Raw genomic sequence first — 18,691 nt, 5'->3', positions numbered from 1 at the left:
CCAATGAGAAGCAGAAATCTTCTGGGAGCTTCCGGGAAAGAGTTTCCTCCCTGACAGAAGGAGGGAGCAGTACAAAGGGCAGCCTGCCACTGACTTTTTCACAACTTTGACACAGTGGCATTGAGGATGGGATGCTGGTGCCATAGCAGCCTTCCTAAGAGCCAAGAAACTCAAAAAAGTGCTGCCCCAGAATCCTGATGTCATTTAGCTGTCTTTGGAGCTTGTTACATATTATGTGTGATTCATAAATAACCTTAATATTGAAGCTACTTTGTGTCGTGTATAGTGGAATGATCAAAACTAGTACACTTATTCTCAATTTTAAAAAATTCATTCAACAAAGATTTATTGTGGGGCTCCTCTGTGGCAGGTGCCATTCTAGGTGCTGAGGATCCAATGCAAAGACAAGAACCAGGATCCTTGAGACTGCCATCTCATGATAGAATGTGGGTCTGGCAGAAGGATATGTAGATCAGAGGTCATGGATTTGAATCCAAAACTTTCCTCAGTAACAACTGTTTATTCACTCACAAATATTTACTGAATACCTGTGTTAGGTAGTAGGAATATGGCAGCCCTGCTGTCAGGAGGCTTACAGTGAGGGAGATAGACAAGACATTACTCCAAGAATCAGACAAATAAATGTCTCATCGCAAACTGTAATAATATGAAAATGTATAACAGCAAACCTGACCTCATCACCCATCACAACTGCAAATAAGAACTTGTTAAATTATTTGTCTACTCTCTCTCTTCCCTGCTAGACTATGGGCTCCAGGAAGGTGGGGACAATATCTAGTCTCGTTCTCTGCTCTATCCTCATCCTTAGCAAACTGCTTGGCACAGAGTAGGGAGTAGGTATTCACACATAAGTGCTTAATAAGTGAGCATTTATGACACGGGTTTCCTCCTGGATGAGGAAAAAAATACTATCCTACCAACTGTCCATGTTCCCAGGTGGAGGGTGCAGGTATTCTGCTGGAACTGAGCAATAGACAGACCAAATCCCCTCAGCAGAAGATGCCCAGGGATTTGCAAAATCAGCAACAACTTCTGGCGAGGGAAGCTGGTTGAGCTCAACTGGGAAACCTGCAAATATAACTAGGAGATGTGTGGACTGGCAAGAGTCTCTAGCGGGTAAGTCTGTGTGATTTTCCCAGGCAGGAACTTGGAAGTGCTGTGGGCCAGGGCAAGCACAGGCTCCAAAGGAAACCTTGGGTTTGGAGCCCAGCTGTGTACTTCCTGGATGTACATGACGGGACTTCACCTGTCTTGGCCCTCATGGTAAAGTGAACATGGCAACAGCAGTGCTTATCTCAGAAAGCCCTTCTGAAGGCTAAGGGAGAGAATGCGTGGAAAGCTCTTAGCACACTGCCTAGCTGGCTCGGGTCCGGTTCCCCAGCAACAGGCTCTGAGACCAGTTAGCACACAGGAAGGGCATGGGGAGTGCTGGGGGAGGCGGGGCAGGGGAGTGAAGGAAGCAGCAGCCAGAACTTGGGCTGCAATACGTTCTCAACAAAGGCCTCAGGTGAACCCACAGGGAGCTCTGAAGCTGGGACAACCCTTCTGAGTTGTCCTACCTTGAGGCAAGGGTCTTCATATACCTGAGCAATCCAGTCAGGATCCAGCCTATCCATAGGCTGCCCAAGTGAGGGGATTTAACCTTGGTGAGGCAGCCTCCTTCAGTCAAGGGCAATTCTTAGAAAGGAACTCCACCAACAAAGCTCAGCAAACTGTACCTCCAGCATCTGGAAGGAGACATCCGGAAGGACAAATACCTCAGTCCTAAACGGGAGGGCCGTGCAGGTGGCACACCATGACATCCGTGACACTAGCATTTAATATGAACCTTTAAAGCCATTAGAGCAGCTGCTTAAACTTTCCCAAAGCTTGCTGAGGACTTAAGGCATCCTCACTGTCAAAGTACAACTTCGCAAAGGTTAAAAGCGTAATTGCGACGTAAATGTACAGTGAGCATGTGGCAAAAATGTGTTGTTGAGGTTCAGAGCGAGCCTCCCCCAAATGTGCCACATTCGCATGAGGATTATTTTCAGCTAAAGGTCGCTGAGACCCTGCAGATTCAAGAGAAACTACTGCCCTCCTTTGACTACCTAGAAGAATTTAAATTGTTGTTTTTTCTTGACCAGAAAAGAGTTATTAGCAGAAATAAATTTTATCTAAGTGGCCCCATCTATATGGCAGGACAAACATCTAATTATCGATACCAAACAGCTGCTCTTCTTATCATTCTTTGGGTGACGCTCCTGTCCTGGGAAGCCCCCAGCCACTATCCCATTCCTCAGCTCGGATGGCACAGGGACCTCAGTTTACCTTTCTGTCTCCAAACCTTTCATCAGTGTGGGGTCTCTGACCCTCTCATGTATGTGGAGTTCCCATAGAGATGAAATTAAATCTGACTTTCTCCTGTTAGTCTGTCTCACGTTGATTTAATTCTTAGATCAGCCAGAAGAAGCTGTTAAGGCTAGAGGTAAATTTTCTTCCTCCCTGACAGTGTTTAACTCATTAACGAGCAGGATGACAAAGCTGGATCAAGGGAGGATACAGAACTGTGACGCACACTTGGATGTAAGTATACACACAGCAACACACACATATACTTAGTGGAGCAAAGAATGCCGGAGAAGACTGCAAAGTTAGATACAAAATTGCTTAGTGCTCTACGGGGACAAACAGGGATAACCTTTGGAGGTAGCTTTTCTATAGGACAAAAGTCATCTGCAACTTTCCGTCTACAAGTGAATAACTCCGGAGACTGGGTTCTAGGTCACAGCACACAGGCAGTCATAGGAAGTCACATCCCCTGAGACTCAGTGGCCCCTTGGGCTGCTTTGTTGAGACCATGCTGTCACAGGGCTTTGTAAGGGCACACTGTTATCTTTCGGCCTTATTTCCACGTTCTGGATAATTTCTTACCATCGGTGAACACTGAACACCCCATACCAGCCATCGGAGCTGTCACCATACAGGGGTGGCCCCTGAGAAGCCTTCAGAAGGCCAGTTCCACTGAGCAAATGGGTGTTGCTTCTTTCCTCCCAGTGATGCCAGCAAGATTCAGTTTGTTCTAAAACAACCATGAAGACCCACTGCGGGGGCTGCATTCAACCCCGCAAGCTCTTCGAACATCTACTGCGCAGGACCTAGTGCCTTCCTAGCTATCCCCTCTTTAGTGACAACTGTCTGATTGTCTCAAAGATAAGCCTGCACGCGCTACAAGGAAAATGCGATTCAAAGACAAGTACAACCAACAGAGAGCTGTGGGCTCTGATTCGAAAAAGAAGTTCCTTTAAGCAAAAGTTTAATTCCTTGGGACTCTGTTCCTTACATTTTGCATTTCGTGAGATGGGGAAAGCTTGCCTTAATACTTTCTTGGAAGTCCAGAAGGCTGGCTGCTTTAGACCTTTCCCCTAGCACTCAACCATCCCTCAGGGCCAACCGGAAGAATTAAACTTGGCATTTCCTAACTACTGCACAGAAACTTCTCACTTACTTACCACGGAGCTGAAGGCACTCACCACTCCATGTCTCTCATCGGCCTAAAAGGCCCACATTGGGCGTCTGATAGAAAGGCCATGTTTGGCATCTGATAAAGTATTTATGCACACAGAACGTGAAACAACACAAAACAGGTGGCGTGGATTGAGTTAGATAACCACCACCCTAATTTGGCCTGTTGGAGACTAGGGGGAAAGGGGGAGCAACTGGTTCAGGGAATACTATTTTCAAATCCCATGGTCTTGCTTCCAGGTACAATGGAAACTTGAACCAACAGTAAAGCCAAGCTCTGCTGCTGTGAGTAGACATATGGATAATAACCCTTACAAAAGCGAGCTCAGGTGAAAAGCTTCTAGAATTAGATGGTGGTGATGGTGGCATGGCTGTGAAGAAATCAAAGATAGGGTTGTATACTTTAAAAGGAAGGAATTTTTATGATATGTGAATGATATCTCAATAGCTTTTTAAAATAAAAAGAATCAGAACTATGATTCTCCACGGGGCTTCTGGCCCTTTTCCACTATAAGCACCTGCTCTAGCAAAACACTTCTGCTCTCAGGGGCAGGAGAGCCCGTCAGCTCCCCTGGGGGCACCAAAGCTGCGGCGCCAGGGTCAACCCCAGCTCTGCCAAGTTCCAGCTGTGTGTCCTTGGGAAAGTAACCCTCTCCCACCTACCTCATATCCTGGACAAGTCTTAGGACCACCTCGCATACAGCAGGAACTCAGAACGTGCTGACTGTTAAGGTTCATTCCTGAAGGAGAAGCTTAAACCATGGTGAGTGGAGGCCACTGCTTCCCACCTCCTGAGATCACAGCATATCCCGGGGAGGGGGAGGCATCAGTTGGAGGTCTTTGGAGGCTCGTGTCTAAATTTCCAAGCCTCGTGTCTAAATTTCCCCAACTTAAACCCTGAACCATAATTGGCACCCACACCTTGGACCCCACTCCTCACTTTATCATTTCCTCACTAACTTCTGGGTCCTTATCCCCAGCCCATCAGAGACACTGAAGTCGGTTGACCCTCAGGAGACACTAAACCACGTGCTCTCTCTCTCCAGGAACAAATGATCAACCGACCCCAGTCCCATCATGCACTAAATTCTCACCTCTCTTGGATGTGTCGCTGATCTCTATTTCTATTCCAAATTCTATTTCTCTATCAGACTACACTGTTTTAGGGAGTTCCCTGGTGGCCTAGTGGTTAGGATTCCGTGCTTTCACTGCCGTGGCCTGGGTTCAATCCCTGGTCGGGGAACTGAGATCCTGCAAGCTGCATGGCAGGGCCAAAAAAAAAAAAAAAAAAAAAGACTATACTGTTTTAATTATGGAAGTTTTACCATATATTTGACTGTTGGTTGGGGGAAGCCTCCCTTTTAAAAAACTCACTTTAGAAGTTTCTTAGCTTTGTGTTCATTTTCTTACATGAACTGTACAATTACATCTTTTTTTTTTTTGGTCACGCAGCACAGCTTGCGGGATCTTAGTTCCCTGACCAGGGATCAAACTTGGGCCCTCGGCAGTGAAAGCACCGAGTCTAACCACTGGACTGCCAGGGAATTCCCTGTACAGTTATATTTTCAAGTTGCAAAACAGAAATCCCATGGAGTGGAACTTCATTTAATTTACACAAATGTGAGGGTGGGTCACCTACTCGTCTTCTTCGGGTGTGTAGGTTTTCCCATTCAGGGGGCATGGCGTGTCTTTCCATTTACATCTATTCTAATGTCCCCTGGTCAAGTTTTAGACAAAGCTTGTTCTTTCTAGGAATTTTATGAGTTTTTTTAGGATCCATTTTCTGTTTACTTTTTTTTTTTTTTTTTTTTTTTTTTTTTGCTGTACGCGGGCCTCTCACTGCTGTGGCCTCTCCCGTCGCGGAGCACAGGCTCCGGACACACAGGCTCCGCGGCCATGGCTCGCAGGCCCAGCCGCTGCGCGGCACGTGGGATCCTCCGGGATAGGGGCACGAACCCGTGTCCCCTGCATCGGCAGGCGGACTCTCAACCACTGCGCCACCAGGGAAGCCCAATTTTCTGTTTACTTTTAATGTATAAGAAAACTATCAATTTTTCTTCACTTAGTGGTTAGCTCCCCTGTGGAACTATTCTGGGTTTCCCAGTTGTTTCTCATGGATTCCCCACAAAAAAACTATCTGTAAAGGTTTCTCTTTTCTAATGTTCTTAAGAGCTCTCACTCCATTTTCTTATATAATTGTGCTTCCTGAGTGATGCTAAAGAGTGGGGATGGAGGTCACTCAGTGTTGTGCCCCAATGTAATGGGTATAACAACTCTAGAAACAAGCTAGTTCTTTACACTTGTTTTCCAAATGAAAAAAAATTACAAAAGCATTTGACTAACAGGAAACCTGTATATATTAAGAAAAATTTAGAATGTTCACAAAATAGAAATTGCTCTCAGGAGTGACTAGACATCACTACGACCCTCTGGCTAGAGCTCATGATGACGGAAGCTACTTATAATGCTGCTGTCAAAGGCCAGCACATGGAAAAAATGAGGATGTCCACTTGTGTGCCCTCACCAGAGGCTTTGTCATCAGAGCTGGGGAGAGCTGCATTAACTGGGCCCTCGGCTTTGGAGGTGGCAGCCCAGCAGTTACCACAAGGATCCGACATCCCCATTCCAGTCCTGGCCCTCCTGGCTCCTGGTCTTGGCTGGTATTGTCTCCCAGGCAGTAGACAGGCCGTGATTTAGATACCAAAAAAAAGTTGGTGTGGGTTTCAGCTTACTGGAAAACAGGGGTCACCATTCCCATTATAATTTTGTTTAAATGCCAGGTTGCTCTATGGAATGTTTTTGGAGATTACACTAAGGTTAACTGCATCTTAGCTAGCTAGCAATCCCTCGCATCAGTGGTATGAAAGTACAGCAACTTTACTATACTTACAAGTTCATCATGTCCTGGGACAGCTCATCACTGAAGCTTATTTCCACAGTTGGTTTCACTTGGAACTGGCAATAGAGGAATTTTAATGAGTTAGACAGGGAAAGGACACCCACACAGGATTTAAAATTTTTTTTCCAAATAGGTTTTCAAAAATCTGGTCTCTGGTTTGGTTTCAGCACATTTTTTTCATCGAGCCTACAGAAGCAAACAAAGCACTAGCACACCATCAGACTCTTCAATGAAAATGTATTTCACGGTAACACAAGGTACACATCGTGCAAATGAGGCATCACCAGGATCACAATGGTGCTGTGAGGTACAACAGATTGCAAGAAAACAGACATTTAGCAAAACAGGGCTATAAGAAAGATGGCAAGGCGTTTTTTGGAAAGTCAGACCATGCTATCATTTTCTATGTGCTTGTCATAAAAGGGATTTTCCCCCGATATTCATCAAGATCTATGGCACTGTATTATTGGAGGCATGTATTTTATTTAGTATATACACATACACAAACGTACACAGTTTCCATACCTAATACAGTCTTACACTGTAGCTGGTTTTAAGAGCACATGAACAAGATTACTATGGAGACTTTTTTTGTATCTCCTGGTTGCAAACCTCAGTCAGAATTATGGATCTTTCCAAACTCTTTATTGTACAAGACAAAAAAAAAATGGTTTCAAAGAAGAAAAGGTTATTTTAATCTGAAAGTCACATTTCATCACAAGAAATGAAGAAAACACATTATTATATGGCGTAAAACGTGTAAAGTACACATTCTACCGTCATTTGTCCCCCGTCCAGATGTTTTTATGTTCAAGCCTGTTAAAGTGACATATTGGGTCCTGTTCAGGGTCCCCTGTCTCAGAGCACTATGCTTTTCATTTGTACCTGGTTTTATTAGAGTTGAGTAAACAAACAAACAAAAGCCCCAAGAGCCAAGAGAAAAACAGCAACAACATGAAAAGCAACCACCTGGGCAGGAGGTGCACAATTCATTCAGTCCAGAGGCCACTTGAAGGTCTGGAGTGACTACAGCTTGGAGGATTTCAGGTACAACATGAAAAGGTCCTTGGAGATTCAGGTGCCCAAGTCTGGAGGAATATGCCTAAGAGAGCAGACGGCCTTCCATGCTGTTCAATGGCTCCCTTACTCAGCCAGACTTACTCCGCTAGCCGCCCAAGGAGCAATGGGGGGCAACACATTTTGCAGGTGGCTAAGTTTAATAATAAAACACGGCTTCTTGATAGTAACTTCCAACAAAGAAACCCCAGAGATGGGGGAAATGTTCCAGAATTTCTTCTCCTTCTAAACACAGACAGGGAGATATGCAGCCCAAGTTTTCAGTGTATGTTTAAGTAGAGTCTGGGTAAATGTCTAGAATATTTACAAGAAAAGACAGCTAAATGTTTATATGCTCCAAGTCTGGGGATAAGAATGGTTATAAGGTGACTTTCCAAGCCGAAATCACACGGGTTATTCAGAGGATCACTATGATAATAGAGTACAGGAAGTGCTTTATCAGCAGCTGAAGCTCATAAATAGAAATGTAACATGGAACTCTGCTAAAGCCCGACAAGGCCAACTTCTCAAGGGTCTACTGAGAGTGGCCAGCGTTTGACATACTAAGTAGGAATACAGTTACATTTTGATTTAATAGTTTGGAATCCAGCGGTTAAGGACGACAGAAGCTTCTTCAGAAGGCCGGCAGCTCAGATTTGACTACCAGCAGCTTCATGGGTTCTCCAAACGCCACCTGTGGCAATTCAAAACCAAAATCAGGTGAAACCAATGGAGAGACAGCATTTTGCAAGTTGTAGCATCTATTCTCTCTCACTGAAATGATCGCAGTGTGCGAGTTTCTACCTTCTTGGTAATTGCATTTTCCTTGGCTTACAGAGTCTCTCAATGGAAGTGCTGCAGCATTTTGTGTAGGACTATTCTTTTAGGGGGTCAAATTTTCTTTCGCGGGACTGTCCTAAAACCTGCAGGACGTTTAATGTCGCAAATCCCAGTGCTGCCTCCAGCCACTGTGACAGCCACCCCCAACACCTTTCCAAACACATTTCCAGCGGGGGCGTTGCCACCTCTGGCTGAGAAGAATTTGATAACTAGAATTACATGACAGATGAAAATATACAAGCAGTATGAATACAATTATTTAGCCAAGATTTTTTTTGGACAGGGATTTTGCACTTCTTTTAGTTAGAAATGTAGGAAATAGATTTGAGAAGCCATGAACACTCTTCCAAGTTTTGTGGATTTTCTGGTCCTTAACTGATAGTGAGGTCAGTGAACCGAAGGGTGCAAGGTGTGCTAACAACAAGAGAAATCTCTTACTAAATATTAATCCATGTAACTGTCAGGGAAAGAGAATGCTCAGGTGAATTTTTTAAAGTGTCCAAGAAGGCGGCTGCTCTTCCAAACCAGGGATATGGTTTATTCTAAAAACTGCCTGTCATGCATTCCCTCTCATGTGTGAAAGGACCACAACCGCTTCCCCAAGAGCCAAGAGAAGCAAACTCCAAAATGCAGTGTCTACAGCCAACAGCTGAGGTCAGGTAGAAATAAGTATACGAGACACTGTGACCTCGGCTGTGTGGCCTCCCCAGCCTGTTTCCTCATTTGGGACTAAATCATATCAGTTATTGAAGTTCTGTTATAGGAGTGGAATATCATAAAAAATAAGGTGACTGAGATAATGCTGAGAATAGAAAAATTTAAGTCTAAAATGGGAGGAGCAATTGGAATTAAGTTATGAAAGTATTTGATGACAGATTCTAATTATGGTTTTCATCATTCAAAAATAAGCCCCAAACTGAAGTAAACCCAATGTGAGGTGAGTATAACTAAGTACACACAAATCCAGTGTTTATAACCCATAGATATCTTACTCAAGCAAGAAGCTTCTAGAAGCACTTCGGCAAGAAAAAAAGGCCAAAGGCGGGGAATGCTTCAGGGCACAAACTTCAGTTCTTCCCCCACCTTACTCCTTCAGGTATGATCCAAGAATAGAGGAAGTCAACAGAACAGCAAACCATTTAGTCCAACACTCACCAATGCATACAAGTGATTCTAGATAGGATGTGGGGTGTCCCTGAATAAAACCAGGGGGGAAATTCATTTTATTAATACTACCTTGCACCACTGTTACAGCATTCTCTCTTTGTCTGTAAAAAGTTGCTACTTGACACAGATGGTTGGTCAAACTTTTAGCCAGTGCTTCTACACGCACCCACCGGCCCCGAACAGCAGGGGTGGGCATGCTGGGGTGGCGCAGAAAGCTCTCAGATGAGGATTCACTTGAAATCCATCTCAGTTCTTGTACATACCATGAGTCCACATTTGTTTGCTTTTTGTAAAAATAAAACTGACTAGGAGGCTGAGTGACGTTTATCTCATCTTCACAAACCCCAGTTGGAGAGTTACAGATTTAGACTATCATCAAAAGACTGTACCTTTCATTAAAGAGATGTTGTATTTGTCAACAGAAGGTGTTCAGAGTATTTTCTTGGCCAGGACTGTTAAATCCTTCGATCAGGTTTTTGTTACAGTCGTCCAGGCTGAGATTTTCACTGGATCTCTTGGGGAAAATGGGGGGCCCAGTGAAATCTAAGAGATCTTGAAGTGCTCGAGCATTACCAGTTCCATTTTGGTCCAGAGATACCCCAGGAATCATTTCACTCACTGGTGAAAATTCTGGGATAGAGATAAGCTCTTCTTTGGAAACAGGACTGGAGGGGGAGGGGGAGAGAGGGAGGGAGAGAGAGAGATGGAGAGACAGACAAACTATTAATTCTATTTGTCATATTTTGTTATACTACTCTTCTTTTCCAGAGAAGATGGATTTAGAGCCAGAGCTTGTGTGTAACACATTATAAAAGATACAAGTTAGTTCAAGTCTGAGACACTGACAGAAGGGAAGCCGATTTGAGACAGGAGGGAAGGCGGCAGGGCACAACCTTTAAAAAAATGACATAGCCCTTGAGGATACAAAAACTGGTTAGAACCGATCAGACCCAAGATGGTGGAAGATTCGACTTCCCTTAGACCCTGAGCCTCATTATACCCTCATTATAATGCATTAGCATATGCTAAAGGACAACCCACGGGCACCATGAGAGTTCCGAGGCTGACCATAAAAGGCCAAAAAGTAGGCGGTGGCCCAATTCCTGGAAATCCCCGCCCCCTCTCCAAAAGAGTTGGAATAATCCTCACACTTGTTAACGAATGAAATTACCCAGCCCATAAAAACCAACCACACCATAATTCAGGGTCACTCTCGCCTTTTCAGACTGACCGTATTCTGTCTATGGAACGTGCACCTCCCAGGGCCTCTCACCTTCTGAGATGGCCTGCACTCTCTCTCTGGAGTGTGTATCTCCCTACATAAACTGGCTTTCCCACTTGGTTCTTGGGGCAGAGCCCCCTTGTCTGCCCACTTGTATCCCTCACAAGCGTTCTATATTAATAAATCTACTTCTTGCCTATCACTTTGCCTCTCGCTGAATTCCTTCTGCGCTGAGACATAAAGAACCTGAGCTTCATTAAGTCCTGAGACCAGGTGTGTGATTTCAAATAAAAGACAGTGGGTTGGGGCTTCCCTGGTGGCGCAGTGGTTGAGAGTCCGCCTGCCGATGCAGGGGACACGGGTTCGTGCCCCAGTCCAGGAGGATCCCACATGCCGCGGAGCGGCTGGGCCCGTGAGCCATGGTCGCTGAGCCTGCACGTCCGGAGCCTGTGCTCCACAACAGGAGAGGCCACAACAGTGAGGCCCGCGTACAGCAAAAAAAAAAAAAAAAAAAAAAAAAGACGGTGGGTTTGAGTCCCAGCCCATGGGTTCAAGTCCCATCTGAGGTGTGTGGTTTCAGATTGAGCAGGGCTGCGAAGGCCAAGCTCACGCTGCCCATGGGAAGAAAGTAAAAACCCGCAGGCACCAGCGCACTACTGCAGAGAAACCAAGCACTTCCAAAACCCTTAAAATGGGAAACGCAAACAGAGCCAATGCCAGAAGCTGAAAGTGAGCTGAAGGGGGGGGGGTCTAATCACCACGGGGTGCCTAGGTGCAGCCTCTCTCTAGCAGCACCGCCTCTGGGGAGCAGTTTTCCCTCCCCAGACCTCACTTTCCTCCACCGCAAAATGCAATCAATAAGCGTTTCTCCCCGCAGGCGACCGTGCGGGGAAGACTTTGCCGGAGCCACCTGGAGGACTGCTCAGCTGAGGCCCGGAAGGTCGTTAGCAAGGACCCCCGCCACCCACCCGGCCACCTGCAGAGCCGATCTCTCCCACAGCGCCCTCGCTAAAGTGAGGCTTCCACTCCCCCCCCCCCGCCCCCCCTCCGCGGGCCTTGTCTCTCTCTCTCTCCTCTCCCTAGAGGTGGAAGGGAGGAGTTTCATAGTGTGTCAACCAGAGGCCTAGCTCAGATGAGTGGTGGGCTGGGATCTGAGGTCCCCTCGCCAGGAGTCTCTCTGAACAGCCAGAGTAGGGCTGCTGTCAGGTTTGTCTGGATTTTTTTCTTCCTCCGTAAGAGCTTAGAGAAGAATCTAGAAAAACGAGTTGAACTGCAGAAGCTCAGGTGATCTGTCTCCCTCACACTGAGCCTAGTTAAGGGGCAGCAGCTGACCTGACGCCACTTCTGGTGGCGGGAGCCTGGGCAAACTGCTTCATTAGTGGGAACACCCGCCCCATCTCCGCCTTGCCCACCTCCATTCCCAGGGTTTGAATAGCTGGTCAGAGCAGGCGGAGGACAGAATGGCGCCACAAGCTTAGGTGCTGCCCCCAGGAGTCACCCTTCTCCCATGCAGAGGTGGCCACACCAAGAGCGCAGTGCACACACAAAGCTCCTTCACCTCCTTGAACCATGGCCAGTGCCAGGTCTCGTCCCGCGCCCCCACCCAGAGGCACAAAGAATAAGCACAACTGCCTCAACGTGGCGGCGGGAGGTACTGTGTTATCCTTTAAGATGCCCCAGCAGTTCCCTGCCCACCCCCCGGGGGCAGAGTGGTACCACTTACAGGAAGTCTGCCATGACGGTGGCGGGTGGTGGCAAGGCCTGAGGAGGCCCTACTCTCAGGCTGCGCGGCACTCACTCTCCTGGTGACAGGGCGGCTGGACCCTGGGTTTTCCCATATCTGGCTCAAGGCCAGGCTGCACGAGCTGGGATATTTGCAGTCAGTGCGCCCTGGGAAAGGCTCTGCTCTCCACCTGTGCCCCCCAGACTGAGGCTGAGTATTCACAGGCAAGGAGAGAAGTGTAAGCTCCGGCAGGCTGGAGCTCAGGCAGAGCTTGTACAAAATACTGGCGTTCCCTCCTGTCACAGAGAGGACCCCCAGCCCAACTGCCCTGCACTGCATTGTTCCAGCGTCTCTGCCCCAACCCCGGGCTAACTGAGCTCTCCTTTGGTCCAGGATTAAGTTGCCAGGCAATGTTACCCACAAACATATACCAGTTAAGAATTCCTTAAGGGGCTTCCCTGGTGGCGCAGTGGTAGAGAGTCCGCCTGCCGATGCAGGGGACGCGGGTTCGTGCCCCGGTTTGGGAAGATCCCACATGCCGCGGAGCGGCTGGGCCCGTGAGCCATGGCCGCTGAGCCTGTGCTCCGCAACGGGAGAGGCCACAACAGTGAGAGGCCCGCGTACCACACACGCACACACACACACAAATATATATATATATATATATATATATATATATATATATATATATGTATTAAAATTTAAAAAAAAAACAAAACAAGAATTCCTTAAGCTGTTAGGATCTGAAAGCACATTGTTCCTTCAGAAAGTTTCCAATGACAAGTTTACTTAAACATGAGACACTGGACACAGTGAGTGGGCCTTTTTGGTGCCCCACCCAGACCCCCTTTACCTGTGGCTGCACCCACCCCCCAGCCGCTGTGGGCTCACAGCTGCCGCCCTTCCTCTGGACCATTTCCTTTGGCTGATGGGAGCATCCCCACGCCGGGTGCTCCACAGTCGATGGCTGACAAACACAGTGCCATGAAGGCCACCTCCCTTACTGCAGTCAGACCCCTCTCTGGTGGAAATCCATCCTCCAGAGCTCCACTGGGACCAGCTGAGACCAGATCCTTGCTTAGCGACGCCCCCTGCCCAATCCTGCTTCCCTCCCTTCCCCTTTCTCCTGAGGGCTCTCTTCTGATAAATCCCATGCCCTAGAATCCCTGTCCCAGGCTCTGTTTCCAGGGAACTCAACCCAAAACATGGATATTAATTTACCACTGTTAGCTTTCCTGAATGGCAACCGTGTCTACCATAGGTGTGTAGAAAGATTTGGGTGTGGAAAAGATGAAGAAATCAACTAAGAGGTGGTGGAGGTATCTGGGGAAGAGATGAGGCTCAAATGCAAAAGCAGTGGACTTACCTCACATCCATAGACTGAACTTCTTCGGTTGAATCATCCAGACTGTTTGATTTCCCATCAACGGCGTCCAGATGAACAAGTCCCCCAACTGGTTTAAGTCCATTAGCGAAAACATCTTGGGGGAAACTCTCTGGGACAGCACGTTCCACACCACTAACTTCCTGGCAGGTGTTCAAGCCATTGATTTCTGATGGAGAACACAAAGTCATTCTGTCGGTCATAAAATATCCCAAACAATGAAATAACAGGGGAAATATCTATGGAGGCAATGAATCCTCTACTGTACCAACAATGCAATATCTTTTGTAAAAAGAACCCCATGTAGTCACCTTCCCACCGGGAAGAGATGACAAATGACATCATCAGTGTCTGTGCAGGTCTCATGACCCACCCGGGAGGCTTGGTGTCATATGCTGTACAGGTCCCCAAGCTCTTGAGCCACAAGGCTAAAGGGAAACGTGAAGAGTGACTCTGAGATGGGTACGCGTTTTCTGACTTTGGCTGCCACGAAACAGTCCAACCTGAGGAGCTTTACGTATACATGATAGAAAAGAGCTGGACTATCCAGAACTCTGGAAGGCAGAAGAAACTGCCGTAGAACAGCAGAGTCAGTTCTTAATAGAACCTGACCATCAATTAAGCTTCCCGGAAAGCAGCCCGGCCAGCAGATGGCCTGGCTCCGGCACTGGGATTATTAGAGTAACTGAGGAACCCGCCGGTTTCCAAGTGCACCTGACAGACCTGTGCTGGAGATGGAAACTCCACAAGGGAGGGGAAAGTGCACAGGCCCCTTCCAGTAATAAAGCTCTTAGGACCCGTGGGTGCTAGTCCCCCACAGGAAGCGCCAGGAGCCCTCACCTCCTGAAAGGAAGAACCTAAGAACCAGACCTCACGCTCACCTATTTTGTTGGGGACAACTGGTTTTGTCTTATTTTCCACACACACAGCAGGCTGAAGCTCCACTTTAGGGTCTTCTTTCTGAAAACAAACAGAGGGAAGGTTGGCTTTATGTAGAAAGATAAGTGCTTTTGAAAAGTATCAGAGGATGTTTGGAACCATGCTGGGCCAGCTGTCTGCTCCACGGTAATTCTTTGAATTTTCTGAGGTTATTACAAATCAGCTATGTTTCCCTTATTAATATGCCACCATTCTCTTTTTTTATCTGTGGACTATAATGCTTCTCCCTGCATCCCTACCCCCATTTCCCTGAGGACATTTTTTGTTATCACCCCGTCTCTGAAATCCCTCTCTTAGATTCCTCTTTCCTTTCAGGGACCTACAGCCTCCTTAATCTAGCCAGGAACAAAGCAAGGAAGAGCCCATTTTTTTCTGGTTAATCCTCTCTGAGACCTACAATGTCACTGAATATATTCCACCATTCTGTTCTTCTCAGTACATGAATTAGGAAAATGGTACTCTGAATGCCTACCTTCACTTCCAGAGACACATCACTCTTCCTTGTTCTCTTCATAATTTCATCTATTCTCTGGGAACCAAAAAGAAGCAGGTAAGAGGACTACAAGACCAAAAACATATACAAGTAAGCCGGGTCTATACGCAATTTCACATTCCTCACAAAACTTGTAAAACAGAAACATCAGCAGAGGATAATGTGTATAGAAAGGTTTTCCATTGATTTTGCAGACATACACCTCTGCCATAGGAACAAGGTCAAATGCTTAAGGAGTGAACTAGTTAAGTATCTAGAATCAACAATTTATATCCCATCTTTCTCCTTCCTCTCCTTAATTTACCTAGAAATCAACAAATCACTACCTGCCATTCAAGAGGACCACCCTAAAGAAAGCCAGGCTGAGGTGCAGAAGGGGAGGCCACAGATTGGACACCATGAGAACGGACCTTTATAATCAGCCTCCTTAAACCCTTTACCTGTAATTCAGTGGCCTAAACACCCCAATTAAAAGACAAAAACTGTCAAACTGGATTAAAATAACAAATCCTGACCATATGCTGTTTATAAGAGGCGCATTTATAAGGACACACATAGGTTCAAAGTGAAAAAATGTATCATGCAGGTGCTAATCACAAAAAGGCTGACAAAGTAGACTTTAAGAAATATTACTAGAGATAAAGAAGGACGTTTCATAATGATAAAAGGGTAATTCAATGGGAAAATTTAATAATTTGCAAGATAAATCCACCTAACAGTAGAGCTTCAAATTATGTATATAAAAACAAAAATGTATAGAACTGGAAGGAGTAGTGGAGAAATCCATAATCACAGATGGAGCTTTCAATACCCCTCTCTCAGTAAATGAAAGAACAAGATGACAGAAAACTAATAAAGACACAACAGTATGATCAATGAAATCAACCTAAATAACAATTCTAAGAGCACCGTACCCAACAACTGCAGAACATAACTGGACTCACTTCCTGTCCCTGTCTCAACCTAAGTACTCCTGATCCCTTAGCCCTTACCTTCTTCCTCTCCAGTCGCTCCTGTTCAATCTGTAGCATGATCTGCTCTCTTTCTAGACGCATCTGTCTAGCTGCCTCCTGGGCCTTTGCTTCTGCTGCTTCCTTCTGGTAGAAACATGTAAGACGAGGGATAGGCTTTACTAAGCTAAAGAAAACGCTAGTTAATTCCCTGGGGTTTGCACCTATATTCCTCCACCTCGTTGTCTACCGAAAAGTGGGTGCTGCTCCAATATTCAATGTGGATTTACACAGCCTGCTGTATGACACAGCAGACGTGGTTGGGTCTCACTCATATGACCTCGGTCCACCATGCAAATCACCTGCAGACAGTCTGCCTACAAGGTCAAGGTCTTTTTGTGTCTGAGGGTGGTCTCTGGCCATAAGTATGCATGTGGCTAGAAATTTCAGGAAGTTAATTTCCCCTCAGTGACCTGCAACCATAAGGGGCAGGACTTGGAAGACAAATAACCTAGTTTCCTCACCACTCAGGGGGATAATTCTAAGGCATGGTCCACAGTCTCTCAGAGAGTTCCATAGGGAGCAAGTTCCAGCTGCCCACAGCGACCCACTCAGCAACGTGCTTTCCTCCCACCCCCCTGCCAGCTTGCTGCGATCATCTCCCAAACAAACTACTGGCACCCAAGCTCTCATCCAGGGTCCGCCTTCGGGGGAACCCAAATGGACGTACAGCAAATACTAGCAACTTCACTTCCGTTGCCCAAAGTAACTCATATTTATTAACTAGCCCAGTTAAAGAAAAACTTCAAGTAAACATTATGAGTCATCCAAATTGAACTAATTTTACCTAATACTAACTAAGGCCCTTAAGGAAAGTCTATATAAAGACTTGCACAGTACCTGCTTTTCAATCATGGCCTTTTCCTGCTTTTCTTTTTCTTGCTTTTCCTTTTCTTGCTCTTCTTTCAACAGCAGCTCCTCCTTGGCCCTCCGCTTGGCCTCCTCTGCTGCCTTCCTTTTCTCTTCTTCCTCCTGCCGCTTCTTTTCCTCTTCCTGCTTACGGGCTGCTTCTTCTAGGCGAAGTCTTTCCCCCTCTGCCTTTCTTTGCAATTCCTCTCTCTCCAGCCTTTTGAGAACATAACTGATGTTAGAAGACAATGACGACGTGCCCAAAAGGTAAACTACCCAGAGCTGTGTGCGAACAGTAGAGCATAACACGTGACACTGGCACAGACACATGCATGTGAGTTAGCATCCACTTAAGAAAATGACTCACATCCTTCCCAGAAAGCCACTCCAGTCCATACACTTACCAAAACAAATATTAACCAGGGTGGACTTTAAATTCTGTGATACCCAGAGTAATAATGTATTGATTTGTGAATAGACTGTAATGAAGACACAGATGTTCCCTAGCCAATTTACAAATGACCACAGCCCCATCATTCTTATTGAATGAGAATTCCTTAAAAACTGAGTAGGATAAATATTTAAAACCAACTTAAATGCACTACCAAACGTAAAATAGTTAGTAGGAAGCAGCCGCATAGCACAGGGAGATCAGCTCGGTGCTTTGTGACCACCTAGAGGGGTGGGATAGGGAGGGTAGGAGGGAGGGAGATGCAAGAGGGAGGAGATATAGGGATATATGTATACGTATAGCTGATTCACTTTGTTATAAAGCAGAAACTAACACACCACTGTAAAACAATTATACTCCAATAAAGATGTTTAAAAAAAAAGAAAACAACTTAAGCTAGAAAAAAAAAAAGAAAAAAAAACCTCGAAGTGTCTCAGTGACTCTCACATCTGTGCCAGTCAGCGGTTTGAGAGCAGTGACTAGGAGCTCAAGAAGTTCACTTTGGTTTTAATTAGTATGTGACTTCTGAAGCAGCAAATGGAAGAAAATGCTCAACAGAAACTTGACATTTAAGGAATTAAAGCATCTATTTTCCATTTACTTTGGCATTCTTTAAAAAAATTTGAGCTTTTATTCTTTGCTAAATGAAAATTAAAAGGCATTTAGACATTTTTCATCCACAGGTGAATGGTCAGCGGTGTAACGATAAAGAGCTTAAGCAGTGAGGGAAAACTCTGTAAAGTCTAAGTGCTTGTTTTTACATTTCTAACGTTCTTCCTGCTCACGTGTGTCACTTTCCTCTTCTATGAAAAAATGTGGATAACTATACTCATTTTGCTGTGAGTTACTGACTGGCAATGTGCCACATGGGCAAGACCAAGACTGCATTCTGATTGTGCCACTTGCTGTGTGACCCTTCCTTGGAAAGTCACTCAACATTTCTGACGCCCATTTTAAAAAAAAGGGAATAGCTATATTATTGGCTCCTCGACATCATTGTGGGAATTAAATGAGATAATGGGAAGCACTTAGCACAATGCCTGGTCCTGCGTAGATTCTCAAATGCTAGTTTGTTTTACAGTTTAAAATGAACGCTCTCTTCAATTCCCAGTGTCCTTTTAAGCGCATCTGTA

General features: G+C 45.8%; 1 protein-coding gene across 1 annotated transcript in view; it reads right to left on the bottom strand.

Moving 5' to 3' along the window:
- Nucleotides 1-6,661: 6,661 nt before the first annotated feature.
- MAP7D2 (MAP7 domain containing 2) overlaps nt 6,662-18,691 on the bottom strand; it is a 112,738-nt gene continuing 100,708 nt past the window's right edge. The window contains exons 11-17 of the mRNA XM_081222475.1: nt 17,099-17,324; nt 16,241-16,345; nt 15,228-15,284; nt 14,698-14,776; nt 13,799-13,985; nt 9,877-10,152; nt 6,662-8,174 (exon numbers count right to left, since the gene is read on the bottom strand). Of these exons, the coding sequence (XP_081078601.1) occupies nt 9,903-10,152; nt 13,799-13,985; nt 14,698-14,776; nt 15,228-15,284; nt 16,241-16,345; nt 17,099-17,324 (904 nt within the window). The 3' untranslated portion in view covers nt 6,662-8,174; nt 9,877-9,902. The remainder of the gene's footprint in view (nt 8,175-9,876; nt 10,153-13,798; nt 13,986-14,697; nt 14,777-15,227; nt 15,285-16,240; nt 16,346-17,098; nt 17,325-18,691) is intronic.

Source organism: Mesoplodon bidens (genome assembly GCF_964165515.1).
Source record: "Mesoplodon bidens genome assembly, chromosome: X".
Classification (NCBI taxonomy): domain Eukaryota; kingdom Metazoa; phylum Chordata; class Mammalia; order Artiodactyla; family Ziphiidae; genus Mesoplodon; species Mesoplodon bidens.
The sequence above is the reverse complement of the archived record's forward strand: the minus strand, read 5'-3'. Positions and strand labels throughout refer to the sequence as shown.